Below are 22,189 nucleotides of genomic sequence, written 5' to 3' on the forward strand. Positions count from 1 at the left end.
TTGAGGTGGTATATGTTTATCTACTTTGACGACATCCTCGTGTACAGGTACTCATGGAAAGAGAATTTTATCCACCTCAACAAAGTATTGTAGATTTTGAAAAAGACAATGGGTTGAAGTTGAAGAAGTCCAAGTGTTTATAGGGCTAGCCAAGAGTAGAGTATCTCGACCAACTCATATTGGCGGCGCGAGTGGAACTCGATCTCTCCAAGGTGTAGAACATGGTGCTTGGCAAATTTTAAAGACACCAAAATAGTTATAGGGCTTCCTTAGATTAACAGGCTATTATTATCGATTTGCTGCCAACTATAGCAAGATCGCTACTAAAGAAGGGGGAGTTCTAGTAGACCGAGACAGCAACAAAGGCATTTGAAGAATTGAATAAGGCAATGACCATGACGCCGATCTTGGCGCTACCCGATTTCACCAAGTCTTATGTGGTGGAATGTGATGTGTTGGTGGCTGGAATTAGGGCTGTCCTTATGCAAGCATGGGAGGCTAGTGGCATACATGAGCAAGGCATTATTGTTGAAGAACCAGATAATGGTCTACATATGAGCGAGAGATGCTGGCCATTATTCATGCCATCACCAAATGGAGATCATATCTCATCGGGTGGCGACTCATGGTGCATACTAACCAGCAGTGTCTTCCCTATTTCCTTGGACAATGGATTCACACTCTGGCATAATAGTGGTGAGTGACAAAGTTGTTGGGCTACGACTACTAATTGGTTTACAAGAAGGGAACTGAGAATCGGGTCCCTAATGCGCTATTGCGGCAATTTGAATCGGCCAATTTAGCCATGATTTTGATCCTGGTTTTTTCCTTTCTTTTAGAGATTAGAGCTGCATATTTAGAAGATCTAGAGATGAAGGAACTCATGAAGAAAGTGGAGGAAAAACTAGCAAGTTATCCTGGGTTAGATGTGAAGGACGATCTATTACTAGACTAGGGGCGAATGCGGGTACTGGCCAAACCCAAACTATGGGTGACTTTGATTTGCTAGTTCTATGAAACTCTTGGCGGGACATGAAAGAACATTCAGGATTTGTAAGAGGATAATACGAAATTGTGTATGGGAAAGGGTGAGAATAGAAGTGCTATCCTATGTTCGAGCTTATGAAATCTATCAACACACCAAAGTTGACTCGAGAAACAAACAGTGCTGCTACAACCCATACCCATTTCAGACCAAAGTTGGGAAGATGTGGTGATGAATTTCATTGAAGTACTTCCTCAGGTCAAAGGGTTGAAAAAACTTCTAGACACACGTATGTATCTAACCTTTAGGCAATGATAACGTTCGTTCGCTTAAATAAAAGTCGGAAGAAATATTAAAAACGAAAATAGAGATGAACGCCAAGATTTTAACATGGAAAACCTAAACGGGAAAAAACCACGGATCCAAACTTGGATCAAAACCAATCACTAGAATACTAGCAGTTACAAGACTGACTCACAAAACAACCTGTCGATCTAAACGACTTTGTTCCTCTCAGTCTTGCTCGCTAGAACCCACAATTCACTGCTTCTCGTGATTGAAGTCTAATCTCAGTAGCCCTCGAGATTGATCTTTCGTCTAGATAGCCCTTAAGATGAAAGATTAAATTCTTGTAGATGAGTAGAACCTTGTTCGTTGACGAACGGATGTAGCCTCAAGAAGTCTCCTTCAATAATCTTCTTCAACTGCCCTAGAGATAGGGCATCACAATCCTTATATATGATCTCCAAAATAGAGCCAAATCTAAGTCTTATCCGTACTCACGAAAATCCAATAAATTACAAACTTCATAGGTGCGTTCGAACATGACACGGGTGCGTTCGAACGGCATGGCTTAATCTCAGGTGCGTTCGAACGGGCTCAAGTGCGTACGAACGGGGCAGCTTGAATTCTTCAGGTTGCGTTCAAACGCGTTTGTGAATGCCGCTCTCGGTCTGTGTGAACGCAGTACCTGCGTTCGAACGCGTTTGTGAACGTGGCTCTCTATCTATGTGAACGCAGTACCCGCGTTCGAACGCGTTTGTGAATGCAGCTCTCTGCCTATGTGAACGTAGTACCCGCGTTCGAACGCGTTTGTGAACGCACCGTGTTCGAACGCGTTTATGAACGCGGTGTGAACTCAACAGCTTTTCTCCAATAATCTTGCAATTCTTCAAACCAGAGATATTCTAGACTTGTATGAAGCTCATATACATGTAAAAATATACTTAGAATATTTTGTACATAATTACTAACAATTAAAAAACCTAACAATCTCGTCCTTTGACAATTTGTGATAAAATATCTAATTTACAAGATATTACAAAGAAATCAAATTGAGCATTCAACAAGTCTAGTACTTTTAGCACATCAATTCCCGCAAATAAAAATATACCAATCCAAGATCTAAGTGAAAATAACTTGAAATGAATAACAATCCAAACACAAGTTATCAAGCAAGCATAAGTTCAAAAGTACTTAAGCAAAGTTATTATATAGTAAGCATAGACCAGTAAACTCTAATAAACTCCCCCTATGCCAACACTCCCCCTACACCAGTAAACTCCTAAACTTTAAACTCACGTCTAAACTCACCATGTCTAAACTCACCACACACCACACACTACACACTCTCCCATTTTTTGACACAAATGCCAAATACTAGGAACTCGGAAGGAACTGACGATGAAGAATCGTCAACACGGAGTCGAGGTAGGTGACGAAGGTGGCCTTGGTTTCTTAGTAACTATAGTTTTTTTTAGGCATTCTAGAGAAGGAAAAAGTTGCAAGATTCAATACATGCCCAAAGCAAACAAAAAAATAGCAAGAATTCCAAAAAAGTTTAGAAACCATGAACACCCTAAATGAAATCCATCTTTCACTTGAAAACGCTAAGATATCATGTTCAATCTCACAAGAAACATCAAGGTTTTAACATTAACGTGATCAAAACGTGAAAACGCACAAAATCAATTAAGATCAAGAGACTTTGGAGATGCACTTCTAGAAATTCAAAATAGATTCAAGACATAGAATATGACAATCAAATCATCAAGAGCATATTATGATCAATTCTAATACATCAATCAAAATTAAATTAATCTTGATTGATCATAACAATAAGTATATGCAAGTTGAGCATAGATAACATAAAACTATCTTCTTAAACAAACTTTCCTATTTAACCAATGATGCAACATAGTAGTCAAACCGACTTAGTATAGAAAATTTTGCACTTTTTGACTTTTTCTTCATAACATGATAGGAATTTTTCCTATTATTAATATTTTTTTACTGAAACATATAGGTGCAATAATAGCTTTCACACATGAGTAGGTAGCCCTTTTCTTGTAGTACAAATCAAACAATGTAAAAGAAGAAATTCACTTATGTCATTTTTTATTTTTTTTGAATTTGCAGATAATGTACTGAGTCAAATCGGACTCTAAACAAGACGGCTTTCACACTAACTCATTGTAGCCCTTTTCATTGATCTTTTATGAATAAATTTTTGATTACTAAGCATGAGGTCAAACTGTGCAAATCAAGGTTAATAGTGAGCTATTTAAAAAAATAATTCATGATATCATACTCACTCAAGAATACACATACGTTATGAGTGCATTAAATTTGGTTTCATTATTATAGAAGTCGAGGGAGTGACTGAATCAAAATTAATACAATATACTTCAAGATGACAAAATTGACTAATAACTCATAATCAAGAGGCACTGTTATATGTCGAAAGAGGCACTGTTATATTTCAGTTTATGTGAAGTTCCAACAACGTATCAATTATCAGATGTTCTAGATCAATAGTATATAATATTACCATCATGATCTAGAATAGTACAATCATTTTTGAAGAATTTTACCTCATAATCTTCATCACAAAATTGATTTGATGCTCAGTAGATTTGCTTTCAAACCCTTAACATAAAGAACATTTTCGAGACTAGGAATCCCTAGAGTACTTACCTTTCCTTTACCTATTACCTTTGATGAATTACCATCTCCAAATGTCACAACTCCCCTTTCATGTTTTTCAAGATTAGAAAATAACGACTGGTCACCCGACATATGTCTTGAACAGCCACTGTCTAAATACCACAAATCAGAATTTAAAGCTTTCAAGGCTATATGCACAACATAACATTTCAAATCACTTTTCTTGACCCATATGGCCTTTGTTTTCATCCCATAAATGAAAGCAGTTCTAGGTTTTTAAAAAAATTTGCAATGAGATCGAATATGCCATAGAATGCCACAATGATAGCATGTCGAAACAAACCCTTTTCTACTCACCTTTTATCGAGGAGTGTGACTAGAGTTTACCTTTGGTACCGTCAAAGATTCACCAATTTATAGATTCAACTTCAGTTTAGAAGGATTCATCCATGATTGCTTTGAAAATGCGATTGATGGCTTCAGGTATTCTTCCTTTTGTATACCTGCAGAAACAAAAACAGTTTTATTATTATTTGAATTATCAGTGTATCCAAAACCATACCTGTCTTTTCCAGAGCTCTAAGCTTTTAGAATCTCGTCCAGTTTGTTCTTCCCTTTTAAAAATGTAACTTCCTTATACAATTACATTGGTGGACTCCAACCGTTCACAATGGCCATCCATACTTGCTCATTATAGACTTCAAATAAGCTCTCATCCTAGCTTTCCAATATCCATAATTTGATCCATCTAGAATAGGAGGTCTAATAGATGAGGGTTCATCTCTATGAAAATCCATGTCTATCTGATCTCTCTCAAAGAGTGAGAGAACCTGCTCTGATACCAATTGAAAAAAATCCTAGACACACGTATGTATCTAACCTTTAAGCAATGATATCGTTCGTTCGCTTAAATAAAAGTCGGAAGAAATATTAAAAACGAAAGTAGAGATGAACGCCAAGATTTTAACGTGGAAAACCCAAACGGGAAAAAACCACAGATCCAAACTCGGATCAAAACCAATCACTAGAATATTAGCAGTTATAAGCCTGACTCACAAAACAACCCGTCAATCCAAACGACTTTGTTTCTCTCAGTCTTGATCGCTAGAACCCACGATTCACTACTTCTCATGATTGAAGTCCAATCTCAGTAGCCCTCGAGATTGATCTTTCGTCTAGATAGCCCTTAAGACGAAAGATTAAGATTTGTAGATGAGAAGAACCTTGTTCGTTGAAGAACCAATGTAGCCTCAAGAAGTCTCCTTCAATAATCTTCTTCAACTGCCCTAGAGATAGGACATCATAATCCTTATATAAGATCTTCAAGATAGAGCCAAATCCAAGTCTTATCTGTACTAATGAAAATCCAATAAATTGCAAACTTCATAGATGCATTCGAACGCGGCACGGGTGCGTTCAAACGGCATGACTTAATCTCAACTGCGTTCGAACGGGCTCGAGTGCATTCAAATGTGACAGCTTGAATTCTTCAGGTTGCGTTCAAACGCGTTTGTGAACGCAGCTCTCGGTCTGTGTGAACGTAGTACCCACGTTCAAACGCTTTTGTGAACGCGGCTCTCTGTCTGTGTTAACGCAGTACCTGCATTCGAATACGTTTGTGAACGCGACTCTCTATTTGTGTGAACATAGTACCCGCGTTCAAATGCATTTGTGAACGCACCGTGTTCGAACGTGTTTGTAAACGCGGTGTGAACTCAACAGCTTTTCTCCAATAATCTTACAATTCTTCAAACTAGAGATATTCTAGACTTGTATGAAGCTCATATACATGTAAAAATACACTTAGAATATTTTGTACATAATTACCAACAATTAAAAAACCTAACAAGGGTGTACAGTGATAATGGTGGTGGTCAACCAGTTGATGAAGAGTCCGCATTTTTCAGCTCTACTGCCCTTGTACACTACAAAGAATGTAGCAAAAAGTTTTGTGAAGGAAATAGCCTGGTTACATGGCAAGCCATGATCTATAGTTTTAGACTGTGATCTGATCTTTATGAGTCACTTTTGGTAGGAGTACTTTAAGCAACAAGGTACTGAACTCATATTGAGCTTCGCATATCATCCGCAAATCGGCAGGCAATCCGAAGTAGTTAATCGCTGTGTTGAGCAATATTTTTAATGGTTCGCTGGAGAGCAACCCAAGAGATGGCTAACTTACCTACCCTGGGAGGAGTACTCATACAACACAGCTCATCGCACTGCTATTGGGATGACACTTTTGGAGGCGGTCTATGGACGCGTGCCTTCCATATTGCAATCCTACGATCAACTAAGCGCATCAGACCATTCTGACATAAATGAGGTGCTATTGGAATGAGATGAAGTGGTCAAGCAGCTCAAGCTTCACCTAGCAGTGGGCCATAGAATCGGATGAAACAAGTGTATGATCATAAACACTAGGATAGAAACTATGAAGTAGGCGATTGGGTCTATATTCGATGCCAACCATATTGGCAAATCTCAATATGACCTATTTAGAACCAAAAATTAGCCCATCGCTTCTTTGGTCCATTTCAAATTCTATGGAAGGTGGGATTAGTTGCATATAAGTTAGACTTATCCAAGTTTTCTCATGCATGGATATGACCTATGAACTCTTTCCTTGTTTTCTTTAAGAATAAGAATTTTGGCTGTCGCGTTCGAATGCCTGTATACTTTCGCACATATAGAGAACTCAAACTGCCTGTTTGAATGTGGAGAAGTTGCGTTCGAATGCCCCGTTCGAACACATGCATATGTTTGTACATATAGAGAACGCAAATTGCCCATTCAGATGTGCTCGACCCTATTCCAACACGCTCGACGAGAATGTATTGTTTTTAGGCTTATTTTTTGTTATCGTTTCTTGGTAGGTTAGCCTCTTAATATGTGGAAGGCAACCTTATTCAAAGAATCAATGAATATTTTGTTATTCTTCCTTCTTCCTCTATTCTAAATCTTCTCCTTCCTTGCTCAAACCATAGTAGTGTGCCACCTTGATGCGATTACTCCTAGCCCCCTCTCGATTGTCGGGTCCTTCCACCTCCTTAGGATCTCTACCACCTTCTCTCTTCTCTTCCTTCACTGAACAACATCTCGTGCAACCATTCCATCACCACCATCACAACCATCACAACCATCATTACCATTGCCCGTCATCCCCACCTCCGCTGTAACTTTGCTTGTTTTTACCCTAGCTGCCATCATAACCTGCGGTGTGAACGTCAAAAACATAGATTAGGAGGATACAGAAGGAAAATAAGTAATTTAATAATTTTTGACTACAGGAGAATATTTGACGATTATTTTTCTCTAACTAGACGGACTACTTTCTTGCATTCGAGCTTGATCGGTCAGCTGAGGCCCGGTTCATAACATATCGAAGCCACTCGACCTCTTCTCCAGCCTTATCTAATGCTATGAATTCAGGTTCCACAGTAGATATTATTATACATGTTTGTTTATAAGATTTTCATAATACATATGCACGCTTAACTGTAAAGACATATTCACTCGTGCATTTGGTATCTTTTGAATCAGAAATCTAATTTGCATCATTCAAGTATTGTTGAATATCTTGAGTAGTGCAATCTATAGTTCGTAGTGTATCTCAAATATCTGAGTACTGTAACTATCGCTTTCTAATAATCATTCACTAGATTGCTTGTATATATCTACTCAGTTTACTCATAGAGTACGCAATATCTATACAAATGCAAGTGTTATAGTAATCGATTCCCTCTGTTTGTCTATATCCTTAGACTACAAGTCTTGCCTCGTATTTGTCAATTAAACCATATGCTTTTATCTTTCTTTTGAAGATCTATTTGTAACCCAAAGGTTTACACCGTGGTGGAAGATCTACTAATTTCTATGTATGATTTTGCAAAATGAATTCAACTTTACTATTAATAGCTTCTTTCCATAAAGGACCTTCAGAAGTAGACATTACTTCCTTATAACTTTGAGTTTTTTTTTCAAACAAATATATTAGAAAATTAGGACTAAAAGACGTAGAAGTCCTTGCCCTTTTACTTCATCTAGGTTCATTATTATTTCTTTCTTGCATGGACTCTTGATCCTATGCATCTCTATATAGATTTACATGGAAATACATTCTCAAAAAATGATGCATTCCTAAACTTGATAATTGTATTCTCATGTACCTTAGAATTACTTGATTTGTGAAGCAAGAATTGATATGCATTACTATTATGGGCATAACCAATGAATATACAATCAATAGTTTACTCACAGAGTACGCAATATCCGTACAAATGCAAGTGTTATAGTAATTGATTCCCTCTGTTTGTCTATATCCTTAGACTACAAGTCTTGCCTCGTATTTGTCAATTAAACCATATGTTTTTATCTTTCTTTTGAAGATCTATTTGTAACCCAAAGGTTTACACCGTGGTGGAAGATCTACTAATTTCTATGTATGATTTTGCAAAATGAATTCAACTTTACTATTAATAGCTTCTTTCCATAAAGGACCTTCAGAAGTAGACATTACTTCCTTATAACTTTGAGTTTTTTTTCAAACAAATATATTAGAAAATTAGGACCAAAAGATGTAGAAGTCCTCGCCCTTTTACTTCGTCTATGTTCATTATTATTTCTTTCTTGCATGGACTCTTCTTGATCCTATGCATCTCTTTCTACATCTTCAAAAGTTCTTTTGAGAGAACTTACTTCTGATATAGATTTACATGGAAATACATTCTCAAAAAATGATGCATTCCTAAACTTGATAATTGTATTCTCATGTACCTTAGAATTACTTGATTTGTGAAGCAAGAATTGATATGCATTACTATTATGAGCATAACCAATGAATATACAATCAATAGTTCTAAGTCTAATTTTTTACCTTTTAGAAACTAGAATTGCAACATTTGCTAAGCATCTGCACACTCTTAAAAATTTATAGCTAATATACTTTTCAATAATTGATAAGTTGTTTTATCTAATTTCTTATGGGGTAACCAATTGAGAATGTAATTTACAGAAAGCAAAACTTTCCTCTACAAATTCTAGGGGTAAACCAAAACTTATTAACATGGCATCATCCAATGATCTAGTTTGATGGAATAATTCTATTTTATACACATATTTGTGCAAATTGTGGCTCATAGTCACCACCTCTATCAATTCTTAGCATTTTAATCTTTCTGCTAAGTTGGTTTTCAGCCGTAATTTTAAAATATATAAACATTTATAATGCATCATCTTTGTTTCTTAACAGGTACATATAACAGTATCTTGTGAAATCATCAATAAAAATAATAAAATATGTTTCCTCATCACTAGTTTGAGTAACTTTCAGAATACATACATTGGTATGTATAAGTTCTAGAGGTTTTGTATCTCGTTCAATGGTATGAAACAAAGCCTTAGAATATTTGACTTCCACACATATTTCACATTTATTATTCAAATCAAGGTGGAAACTAGGCAGCATGTTAAGATTAATTAATCTACGCAATGTATTATAATTAATATGTCCTAATCTACTATGCTAGATTTCACAACACTCAAGCAAGTAAGAAGAAAAATATTCAAATTTATTTATTCTTGGAGTCATAGTCATTACATTCATCTTAAAGGGGCAATTAAACAAGTAGCCCCTTCCTATATACATACCATTTTATATAAACATAAATTTATCAGACTCAAACAACCACTTAATACCTTTCTTACTCAACAATGATCCTGAAACCAAATTCTATCAAATATCGGGCACATGCATATTATGAACCTCATTAGGACTAATCTGAAAGTAAGTAAATTATGAAAATTTAGATGGTGAGAGCATTTCGAGTTAGAGTTATAATGGCTTTAGTTTCATATAAATTGTAGGTCAAAATGAAAAGATAAAAATAACAGTGAAAGAAGGTCAGAATGGGGTAGATCAGTAATGTTAGGTTTTTATTTGTTAGCAATTGTGTACAAAATATTCTAAGTGTATTTTTTCATGTATATGAGCTTTACACAAGTTTAGAATATCTCTGGTTTTAAGAATTGCAAGTTCACACCGTGTTCACAAACGCGTTCGAACTCGAAATCTACGTTCACATAGACAAACAGCCGTGTTCACAAACGCGTTCGAACGCGGGTATTGCGTTCACATAGACAGAGAGCCGCGTTCACAAACGCGTTTGAACGCGGGTACTGTGTTCACACAGACAGAGAGCCGCATTCACAAACGCGTTCGAACGCGGGTACTGCGTTCACACAGACAAAGAACCGCGTTCAGAAACGCGTTCGAATACGGGTACTGCGTTCACACAGATCGAGAGCAGCGTTTACAAACGCATTCGAACACAACCTGAAGAATTCAAGCTGTCGCGTTCGAATGCACTTGGGCCCATTCGAACGCACCTGAGATTAAGTCAGGCCGTTCGAACGCACCCGGGCCGCATTCGAACGCACCTATGAAGTTTGCAATTTATTGGATTTTCATGAGTACGGATAATTCTCGGATTTGGCTCTATCTTGAAGATCTTATATAATGATTGTGAAACCCTATCTCTAGGTGAGTTGAAGAAGCATTATTGAAGGAGACTTCTTGAGGCTACATCGGTTCTTCAACGAATAAGGTTCTTCTCATCTACAAATCTTAATCTTTCGTCTTAAGGGCTATCTAGACGAAAGATCAATCTCGAGGGCTACTGAGATTGGACTTCAATCACGAGAAGTAGTGAATCGTGGGTTCTAGCGATCAAGACTGAGAGGAACAAAGTCATTTGGATCGACGGGTTATTTTGTGAGTCAGTCTTGTAACTACTACAATCATAGTGATTCATTTTGATCCGAGTTTGGATCCGTGGTTTTTTTTTCCCGTTTGAGTTTTCCACGTTAAAATCTTGGTGTTCATTTCTACTTTCGTTTTTAATATTTCCTCCGACTTTTACTTAAGTGAACGAACGATATCATTGCCTAAAAGTTAGATACATACGTGTGTCTAGGGGTTTTTTCAATAGGTATCAGAGCAGGTTCTCTCACTCTCGTCGAAACTAACCATAATTAGGGTAAAATCTTGATGGTTAGCCATTGCTGCATCTCTCAATATCTATCTAGCATCTGAGAAAACCACTGCACAATACCACCAATGCATTTATTGGCAAGCCACAAGTACATTTTATTATTTTGCTAAATATCTCCGATAGGTTAATAGTGGCCCCATACCAATGACCATGTTATGAGCTAAAGACCACTTTTCTATTAGAATATCATCAAATCATTTCTTTGTATTTTGATTACACTAGCTACCCGACCAGTGTGAAAGTTAAATTTTCAATTCTGATTTTGCAAAGTAGTCATGTGAACATAGTTTTTTAAGTTTTTATACCTGAAATTTCTTAAAATTGCTAATCATATATCGGAGATAAAAATGGTGGTAGACTAATGGCTCAGTCAATCCATTTTTTCATTATTGATTATTGTTATAATCCTCGTGCAATCTGAAACCTAACATATGCCTTCTCTCAGAAGTAAAACCCCAGAGTGCAAAACATGCAAGGAATCAACACTAATCATTTGTATTCTTACTTTCCACAATAGCAAATGCAAGAGAAAACACATCATCATTCATGTTAGTAGTGACAGCAATAAACAAAGTCCCTTTGCATTTTTTTACAAAAATATGTGTTATCAATACTTAACAACAACCTACAATATATATAAATGGAAATACCAAATGACCAAAACATAGGATTAAAGAAGTCTATTTTTAGTTCATCTAAATATGTACTTTCTTTCACAAGACAATTGTACCAAAATTTTTATGTTGTAATTCAAGCATAGATGTGTTAACATACGATTAAATAAGTCTATTTTTAGTTCATCTAAATATGTATTTTCTTCCACAAGACAACTGTACCAAAATTTTTATGTTGTAATTCAAGCGTAGATGTGTTTCAAGCATTCTCGGCTACCAGCTCAAGTTTAGGTGCAGGAATGCAGTTTGCGTAATTAGTGGAGAATATTGGTCAAATATTTATTCAATGACAAAAAATTTATTAAATGAGATGCCTTTGTTCCATAATCTCCCTATCTTCTAGTTTTATATTCACTAGCATATTAGATTCAACCTATATTTGGGTCTAATTTCTACGAAGTTGCCTTGGTGGTGTTGTTGATGGCCAATGAAGATGATTTTGTGTTAGAGGGCTAGAGGGGGACCTACAAGTCTGTAATGGAGGGTGGATGTAAAGAGGATGGTTAGGGTTGATTTGGAATGGAGGAAAGTTTAGGAAGATGGTGGTGGAAGGGTTTGGTGGAGGAGAGATCAGGGATGAGGTTTAGCCTCTGGGGGCACTATTATAACAATAAATATGAGGATTTCTAGATCAATGATGGTGACTGGTCTCTAATGATGTCTAGGACATGGCAGGGGTTGATGGTTCATAGGGTAGAAATGATGGTCTAGGGTGAGACAGAGGTGGTGGAAGAGGGAAGAAAGGCTAAGAAGGGCGTTGGAGGTGGCAGTGTTGATTTACGACTAGTTAAAAACAAATTCTAGGGTAGACTTTTTAAGAGCTACTCCAAAATATCTACCCATTGGAATCACATTAAATTTGGAAATATTAATCCCCTAGAAGAGAGGAATCTAATTGATTGAAGAATGTGATGTTTACCAGCTTAGATTAAGAGATATGATCAGAAGAGTGACCGAAAGTCGGGGAGGATGGGATAAATAAGACTAGCGGGAAGATGGTGATCAAGGGCGAGGTAAAGCATATCCAAAGGGAGAGAGGAAAGAAGGGGGAGGAGGTGATCGATGCCCAAATGGGAGGGGAGGTCAACTGAAGAAGAGGGGAGGAGGTCGACAACCCTTGATGGCTTGCTCGACTAGGGTTGAATGTAGGTGACAAAGGAAGGTTGGCCGAAGAGAAGGGAGACTAAGGAGGATAATTGAATTTTCCTTAATCATTAGTGATCTTGGTTGCACTCCATAGTATATATTAGAGGCTACTTAATTAACCCAAACAACTTAATTAAACCAAGTCCATGACTAATCCGATATCTGATCAAACTAACTAATACAAGTTGAAATAAAACTAAGCTAAATGCTGAAATAAATAACTAGCTAAATAAATGACTCAAGCCATGAGCCTAATGTCCACGCCAATATCCGCGAGTTAGTTCGATCTGACTTGAATCCCATCAATCCACTATGCTTCTGCTTACTTTGTTCTCAATGTGATGAATAGAATAAACACTCTTTCAATCTTGCCCGACTCAAGTAAGGTGGATCGGATAGCTTTATTGGGCTAGACATTTAGAAATATCAAAACAGTTACTCTATAAAATTCTTATGGATATAAAATATGAAAAATGAATGTAATGGATTTATTCCTATATCATTGCAAACAAAAACATTAGATAGATTTTACTTTTTTATATCATTAGTTTGGAAAAAGTGGAATTTATTTGTATACAAGATTAATTGAATTTCATCTAAAATATTCTTTCCAAGAAGTAAGATATGCTCACATATAGCAGCTTAACATCTAGGTTAATTAAGTGGATGTTAACATATTCTCTTAACCTTTACTATCAAAAAAGAGGGAACATATTTGTTTACATAAGTTTCTCATTTAATATTATAGACGCCAAATAATGAAATATAATTAAACCAAATGGCCCTACTTTATTGTGGCTGCTTAATGGTGCCCAAAACAGTAAACAATATAAAAGAACGCCAGCCATCATGTGCATTTACAATGAACATATCAGTGTTCTTAAATTTAGTCAGCTAGGCAAAAAATTATATTCACATGCTAACAGTAATCTTTACAATATATAACGGTTTTTGGCTTTCACCATGGACTATGTAAAACAAAGAATGAGACAACAATTGGTTTTTAATTAATTTCCTGCGTCGGAAACTAAGATATAGACGGGATCAATTAGTACATAAATTAGGTAGGTACGTACGTACCTTATTTTCTTATTTAGAATGATTACAGTCTGCTGTCAAAATTCAAAGGCCGTAGAAAATCAAGTCATATAACATACATCATTAAGTACATAATAAGCATCTCATACTTTCCTTTTGTCAATGTTCATCGTCAACTCTTAAGTGTCATGGTGTCATATATATATATATATATGTTATTTTTCGAAGTAAGCTAATTCTCTGATTCCTCTACTATGAATTGCACTTTTAATATCTTCGGTATGCTTGAATTAAATAACTTGGACTTGTGCATGGCACATAACTCAATGCATGAATCCAATAATGACGACTAATGTATTAAGCCAATCAGTCAGCTGAAAATTAATCTAAAAGTTTCTTGTAACTTTTGACTTGGTCATTAGATTGGTTATTTACTGTGTGCGAAGTGCAAAATTGTGCAATATTTTTCGTAATTAAACTCAAGCATATATCTTTCTGGTTCTATTAAATTATGACATAATATGTTTGTCAGTGTAACTAGCCAACTATATAGTTTAAGGATAAAAAAACAAGCACGTCACCCGAAACCGCCATCTCAATGGTTTGAGTATTAATTAAAGGAATATCTGGGATGTTTCTAGAATTTTCTGCCACCAAGTACTTAATTATTGGGTAAAAGGATCTGCATGACATCAACCAAGTAGAAGGTTCATATCACATATGAAATTATATATGGTACATATCACATATGAAATTATATATGGTACATATCACATGAAATTATATATGCATTACTTCCTGTCATAGTATTGTCACAGCCATCAAGGCTTATAAAGTGTGTAGCTCCCTTCGTTTCTGAAATTTGCTAAATGCTCGCTGAGTTACGGATGGGAGTGAAAATCGATCAGATTAAATCAAATATAATTGGGTTTAATTTGTAATTGGATGCCAAAGCACATGTTCTTAACTTTTGATCGGAAGAAAAATCCAGGTTCTTTTGCTTACGATGGTTTCTCACTTAATGCTAAATTGTCCCCTAAATTAAAATAGAAATTTTTTTATTTACACCTTCTAAACTATCACTAAGGACAAGTATTCAAGAACCTAATGATTTATTTCATTTAATAAAAATACCAATATTCACATCAAAAGAAGAAAAAGATTTCAAAAGCTTATTCAGATTCAACACTTGAACAACAAACACTGCAATCCAAAAAAAAGGAATAAAAGAAAAGGAGAGCAAACCAGTCGAAAATGAAACAACGCTTGCTTATTCTCTTCCTACAATATCTGCTAATCAAATCTAGTTTGGGAATCTACAATCCCGTCGGATCTCTCCATTTGCAGCTGTTTTCACCCCGATCCTCCCAAGTTTACCCATGGCGGTTGTAAATGCGTTGAAGAAAGCTTGCTGGTTCCCGGCAAACAAGTTGACGGTGTTGCGCGATCGTGGATCAGTAAATAGGACTTGATCGGAGGCAAGTAGCCCCATGCCTCGCTGGAGATTCTGGAAGTAAGCATTGTCAAACCTGGCCGGAGTAGTTCCATCCAAGAAGGCAAATGCAGCGGGGCTAAAAACTCTCGGGCATGTCCGTTGTAGTTGGAAGACGAATCCAGGATTCATGGAGGGATCTGTTGGTCTGTTTGGTGCGTAATTGTAAAGCCTATCAATGAAACTAGGACAACCAGCGGCACCGATAGTATGAGCCCCTGATCATGCATGCATCAATATGTTAGCATTACTTCCTACCTTTTAATATTTATGTAGATGTACATCAACATTTATTTGGAGTGTAACACAAATGTGCTGAAACTTTTTACCAGATAGAGCAATCATGTCGGTCTGTGTTAGACCAAAGGCACCAAACATAGCATTAAGTCGATCCAAATTGGCGTCAACGTGAGGGAGAACAACACTGGATCTCGTGGATATCCTACCGTCGTACCTTCCAAGCTCGACAGGATAGAATGGTCCTCCACTCTGCGACAAGTATTCCACAGGTGTATCAAATATCAACAATCGGACGTAGGAGCTAGCTTGACAAAGAGATAAGTCCTAATAACTTTTTGAGTCTTTTGATCGTTACCAGGACAACTGCATCTCTAGCAGCAATGGCAATGATATCGGCACAAGACACCTTGTTCTTGCACTGGGGATTACTGTCAACAGCGGCCTTAGCTGCCAAAATTACATCAAACCCTTCTGGTTTCAGCGTCATATCTTCCGGGCTGCGCCACTCGTCGTCTGCATTTGGCGAGATGATCATCACCGACGCGTCGCAGCCCTGCATGCATGTCATAATCATCCATTTGTCCTTATATGATTGGTAACCGTAAATAAACAGCTGAAACAGAAAGGAAATTTCACGTACCCTGACGAAGCAATCATGGAACAAGAGTCTCAGGGCAGCAGGTGCGGCGATGGGAGTCTGTTGCATCTTCTGAATGACGGCTCCACGGACTACGGACTCTACATTGGGACAGATGTTGGCGTAGTAGTTCTGCCTCAACTGTGCAGTAGCTGTGGGTGGTGAGATAACGAGAGAAAGAAGAAGCAAGGGGAGAAGGGTGACATGGAAGTTATCCATAGCAAGCTAGCTTGGTTTGTTGCTCTGGAGCTCAATAGCTTTCCTGTAGTTTGAGTGATGAGATTAAGATAGCTGTGTTTTAGTTTATATAGAGCTCAAATGATGCTACAGGGATGTAGAGGTCTAGCAGATCAGATTTATCAGTACTCAAAATATTGTTTAACTAGCTTGTGGTTCGAGTGATAGAAGTGTGCTGCACGACCATCACAGCTCATACCTAATAAACTATTCTTTAGAATATACTAAAAGAAATTAATTTTCTTAATCATTTAGAAGATTGCCATCTTTCTTTTGCTTCTGACTATTGTAGTTTAAAATGCAGACATTAGTAATTCTCGGGTTATAGTAATTGGAATCCAAGCTAGACGATTGATATGAATAACTTGGTATCCCCTTAGTCTCGCTTTGATTGACTCAAACGTAAACAAACAGGGTCTTATCGGGTTCCACTAGGTTTGGTTTGTTCACCGCATTGAGTTGACTTACATGGTTATAATTAATTTAACATGCACAGCTAGCATTCCTCTCTCTGTCTCCTATGACGTTGATCGATTTTCACTGCTGGTTGTAGGAATTTCCGAAACATGAGTAACTTATCACTTTTTGATCCAATGTACGTAGCATATAGATTGTAGTTAATTCCTAGGATAATATATAGGAGATCAGACCCATTAGTTTGCTTATATTATGCAACTAATAGATTCTAAATTTGCAATTAAAGGATTTAAGAAAGTTTTAGTTAGAAACCTCCATGAGTTCATTAAAAAAGAAACCGTTGACAATTGATTTATATTAGCTAGGCAGAACCTAAGAACAATATGGCGATCAGTTCGATCCATATAGCATAAAAATGTAACCAAATTCTATGCCGCCATCTAAAGCACACGGTATGACGAATTTTATATAATAATAATAATAGATAGATATGCACTTGAACTATGATTAAGATAAAGTTAAAATTCAAAGTTTATGCGGAGCATCTAGTACTAATAAACAAACCTTTCATTTAGTCATGCAATATTATTTACTTTGCTTGGATCTCTTCAACCTATTAGGGAATTTAGAAAAGCAAAATTAGGGAAACTGTTGCAAAATAAAAATACAATTTTGACACTAGGGTTGTTGATAATGATGATACGGTTGTGATTATAACAAGGATAAAGCTGATAATTATGGTTGATTATGATGACAGTGATGGTGTTATCTATTTTATTTATACATGTTCCGGAAGAATTTTGTTGGTTGTTGCTCTTTAGATAATTATCCAGATTTTCTTACATTTTTCAACCAAAATCTTCTTTCGTTCAAAATTATGTGTTGATTGCTATATATGTGCTACAAGAGAAGCCTGACTCCACTTTTATTTACAATTAATTTATCAACAAACTCAAAAATTTCCTCTCCATTATTTATCATAAAATTGAAGCACGTCTACAAATATTAAGAAAACAATTGTTAACCTAGGAAATTAAATATAAGGAGAGAAAAGGTTCGAAATAAACCCGAATTCTTAGCAGTTTACCACTAGCTTAAAGAAGAGAGTTAGTCAAATGTGAATAAAAAAAGTAATTATAAAGTAACAACACCCAAAGACTATATATTTGGAGCAGATTTTGAGTCCTATCTCCTAATAAATAAAATAAACATGATCACTAGATTAATGATTGTCAAGTAAAAAGAGCAATTATTTCCGAAAGATATTTAAAACTCGCATCTAATTAAAATGAAGATCTTCTTTTAGTTAATAGTAGATAACAAAATAAGTTGTCGATATTATGACAAACGATATATCTGGAACTAGTCTTTATTTCTTGTTATTTAGGGTGGTATACCGAAGCTGGTTTTCATATCGCATATCAGTGATTCTAAATAGGTTTCTTTAATTGATCTCTTTCCTTATTCTACCACCCACTTGGATTAAGGAACGTGAAAAACAGATAGTATTAGTAGAAATCTTTTGCAGATAACGTTCATTAGGTCGTCCGTTTGACTTTGGGCAGAAGGAAACGTCTTCATACTTACGTTGTTTTTAAAGTATTTGTAGTGCAGAAGAAGAGATACACCCAACATTATTTAATATGCCATCACAGGTGGCCTTGAGATGTGCTTAATTTTTATAGCATTCTATCAGTGGCCACATGGCCATGAGGCTCCTTCTGCATGCATATAAAATGTTGCTTCTATGATTATATAATTGGAACTAAAAGTGATATAGAACAAGTTGAAACTTTTGACTAGACTATTTACCGTAAATAGACCACCTGTCAACTAAATATCAAAATAGATCTATAGTAAGTTTAAAAGTAAATCATGGAATTAGTAAGCATTTTACCAGGTTAAATGTTTTTATGTGAAAGTAAGATGCTGATCTAGTTAGCATTTTATGTATTACCATTTTAACTTAAGAAAATTAAACACTAACTTAAACTGCCATGTTAGACCCAAACAAATACTTACGCATTTGTTAGTAAAACTAAAACACTAATATATGCTCGGTTGAACATATAAGTGCTTCATTTGAATAATAAACATTTACATCAAAACATTTCAAGTAAATAAACATGTATCAACTTGCTTGGTACATCAAATCAAATATGCTGTGGTTTTTTTCTTTTGTTTTCGTCCTATATAATCTTAGGTCGTGAGAAATAGATGGCTTGTATGTAAGCCATGAAGTAGGTATTTGTTAGGTTTTTATTTGTTGGCAATTGTATACAAAATATTCTAAGTGTATTTTTTTATGTATATGAGCTTTACACAAGCCTAGAATATCTCTGGTTTGAAGAATTGCAAGATTAGTGGAGAAAAGCTGTTGAGTTCACACCGTATTCACAAACGCGTTCGAACGCGGGTACTGCGTTCACACAGACAGAGAGCCGCGTTCACAAGTGCATTCGAACGCGGGCACTGCGTTCACACAGACAAAGAGCAGCGTTCACAAACGCGTTCGAACGCGGGTACAGACAGACCGAGAGCAGCGTTCACAAACGCGTTCGAACGCAACCTGAAGAATTCAAGCTGTCGCGTTCGAACGCACTTGGGCCCGTTCGAACGCACCTGAGATTAAGTCAGGCCGTTCGAACGCACCCGGGCCGCGTTCGAACGCACCCAGGCCGCGTTCGAACGCACCTATGAAGTTTGCAATTTATTGGATTTTCGTGAGTACGGATAAGACTTAGATTTGGCTCTATCTTGAAGATCATATATAAGGATTGTGAAACCCTAACTCTTGGGAGTTAAAGGAGATTATTCAAGGAGACTTTTTAGAGGCTACATCGGTTCTTCAACAAACAAGGTCCTTTGCATCTATAAATCTTAATCTTTCGTCTTAAGGGCTATCTAGACGAAAAATCAATCTCGAGGGCTATCTTAATCTTTGTCTATTTAAATTTTTGCTATTGTGATAACTTGTGTTTTGATTTTTTTTTATTTCAAGTTATTTTCACTTGATCTTGGATTGGTATATGTTTCTTTGCAGGGATTGATGTGCAAAATATTCTAGATTTATTGATTGCTCAATTTGAAATCCTTGTAATATCTTGTAACCTAGGTGTTTTGTCACAAATTGCCAAAGGGGGAGATTGTTAGGTTTTTATTTGTTGGCAATTGTATACAAAATATTTTAAGTGTATTTTTTCATATATATGAGCTTTACACAAGCCTAGAATATCTCTGGTTTGAAGAATTGCAAAATTAGTAGAGAAAAGCTGTTGAGTTCACACCCCGTTCACAAACGCGTTCGAATGCGGTGCGTTCACAAACGCGTTCGAACGCGGGTACTGCATTCACACAGACAGAGAGTCGCGTTCACAAGCGCATTCGAACGTGGGCACTGCGTTCACACAGACAGAGAGCAGCATTCACAAACGCGTTCGAATACGGGTACTACGTTCACACAGACCGAGAGCAGCGTTCACAAACGTGTTCTAACGCAACATGAAGAATTCAAGCTGTCACGTTCGAACGTACTTGGGTTCGTTCGAACGCACCTGAGATTAAGTCAGGCCGTTCGAACGCACCCGGGCCGCGTTCGAACGCACCTATGAAGTTTGCAATTTATTGGATTTTCGTGAGTACGGATAAGACTCAGATTTGACTCTATCTTGAAGATCATATATAAGGATTGTGAAACCCTAACTCTTGGGAGTTGAAGGAGATTATTCAAGGAGACTTTTTGGAGGCTACATCGGTTCTTCAACAAACAAGGTCCTTTGCATCTACAAATTTTAATCTTTTGTCTTAAGGGCTATCTAGACGAAAGATCAATCTCGAGTGTTACTGAGATTAGACTTCAATCACAAGAAGTAGTGAATCGTGGGTTCTAGCGATCAAGACTGAGAGAACAAAGTCGTTTGTATCGACGGGTTGTTTTGTGAGTCAGTCTTATAACTGCTACTATCATAGTGATTGGTTTTAATCCGAGTTTGGATCCGTGGTTTTTTTCCCGTTTTGGGTTTTTCTACGTTAAAATCTTGGCGTTCATCTCTGCTTTCGTTTTTAATATTTCTTCGATCTTTTACTTAAGCGAACGAGCGATAGTATTGCCTAGTGTTTAGATACGTACGTGTGTCTAGGGGTTTTTTAGTATGTTTACATCTGCTCACTACTCCTCTATAATCATGAACTTTGTAGCGTGCTCTATAGTAGATGTATCTTACTTTGTTGTAGATATAGCTTGCTTTGTAGTATATGTAGCCTGCTCTATCATAGAAGTAGCTATAACTATCTCACTCTCCCCCTCACTCTCCCCCTCACTCTTCCTCTACCTCTACTTCTACCTAAAGAAACTAGTGACGGTTGATATTTTGTAGGAGCTAATACATATAAATACACTACAGGAGCTAACACTAGCTTATGCACTCTAGGAGTAGGAACATGTAAACATCGCTACTCATCAACAATCTATAATGCACTAATGCACATGTCAGTAATCGCACTTATTGCTTAACCACCACTGCTACTCCCTGTTGTAAGTGCATTAGAACATCGACGGTGAAATTTTGAAAAACTGTAAACCTACACCAAATATTTAGTAGTTAATATTTTTTACAAAATATTTGAGAATATATAAAGATAGGAACATAAAATAGTTTAGGGTTGAATACATTTTACCCTCCTTATACTTATGCCTAAAATTATTTTACCTCACTATACTTGAAAAAGTCTCAAACCAGTTCTCATATTTACGACTAAAGTGAAACCATTAGCTTTATTCCATCCAATTAATGGAGTGCGCCCAAAAATTTTCAGAATTGAATAGAGGGCCGAATTCTCTCAATTTTTAATTTTTTATTAAACTTAGGCTTTTATGAAGTTTAATAGTTATTAACATTTACGAACAAGACAAATATGGATTAAAAAATCAGATAAAAAAATAAATATTTTTTTACTAATAAACACGAAGTGGCATTTTGGTCATTCAAGTGAGCTCCATTAAATTTGACAGAAAAATTAATAATATCATTTTAGTCATAAGTATAGGGATTAGTTTTGAGACACTTTGAAGTACAAGGGTTTTAGGCCTAAGTATTGTGCGATAAAATATATTTAACCCAATGTTTTAATTTGTACTAATTATATTACAACCTCAATAGATGTGCGAGAGAGAAAAAACCATGTATGGATCACTATAGCTCATTGCATCAACCACTAGCCCAGTTCCACGTTATTATCATATGGCAATATACTCTGTGTTGTGAGCTTGCTAATCAAAAGTGCTCTGACCACGCTTATCGATCTTCTCTATTACATAAAGTAGGG

The 22,189-nt window shown here is 36.4% G+C and overlaps 1 protein-coding gene across 1 annotated transcript; it reads right to left on the bottom strand.

Moving 5' to 3' along the window:
• Nucleotides 1-15,126: 15,126 nt before the first annotated feature.
• On the bottom strand, nt 15,127-16,451 carry LOC140779235 (peroxidase 45-like). Its single transcript, XM_073124232.1, has 4 exons — nt 16,214-16,451; nt 15,929-16,126; nt 15,663-15,822; nt 15,127-15,551 (listed from the first exon to the last, which is right to left on the bottom strand). Exons 1-4 carry the CDS (start codon nt 16,427-16,429, stop codon nt 15,145-15,147), a joined length of 981 nt encoding a protein of 326 aa, XP_072980333.1. The 5' UTR covers nt 16,430-16,451; the 3' UTR covers nt 15,127-15,144.
• Between the last annotated feature and the right edge of the window lie 5,738 nt (nt 16,452-22,189).

The sequence above is a fragment of the Typha angustifolia genome, chromosome 15 (genome assembly GCF_048772165.1).
Source record: "Typha angustifolia cultivar Huaian chromosome 15, ASM4877216v1, whole genome shotgun sequence".
In the NCBI taxonomy this organism is placed as follows: Eukaryota; Viridiplantae; Streptophyta; class Magnoliopsida; order Poales; family Typhaceae; genus Typha; species Typha angustifolia.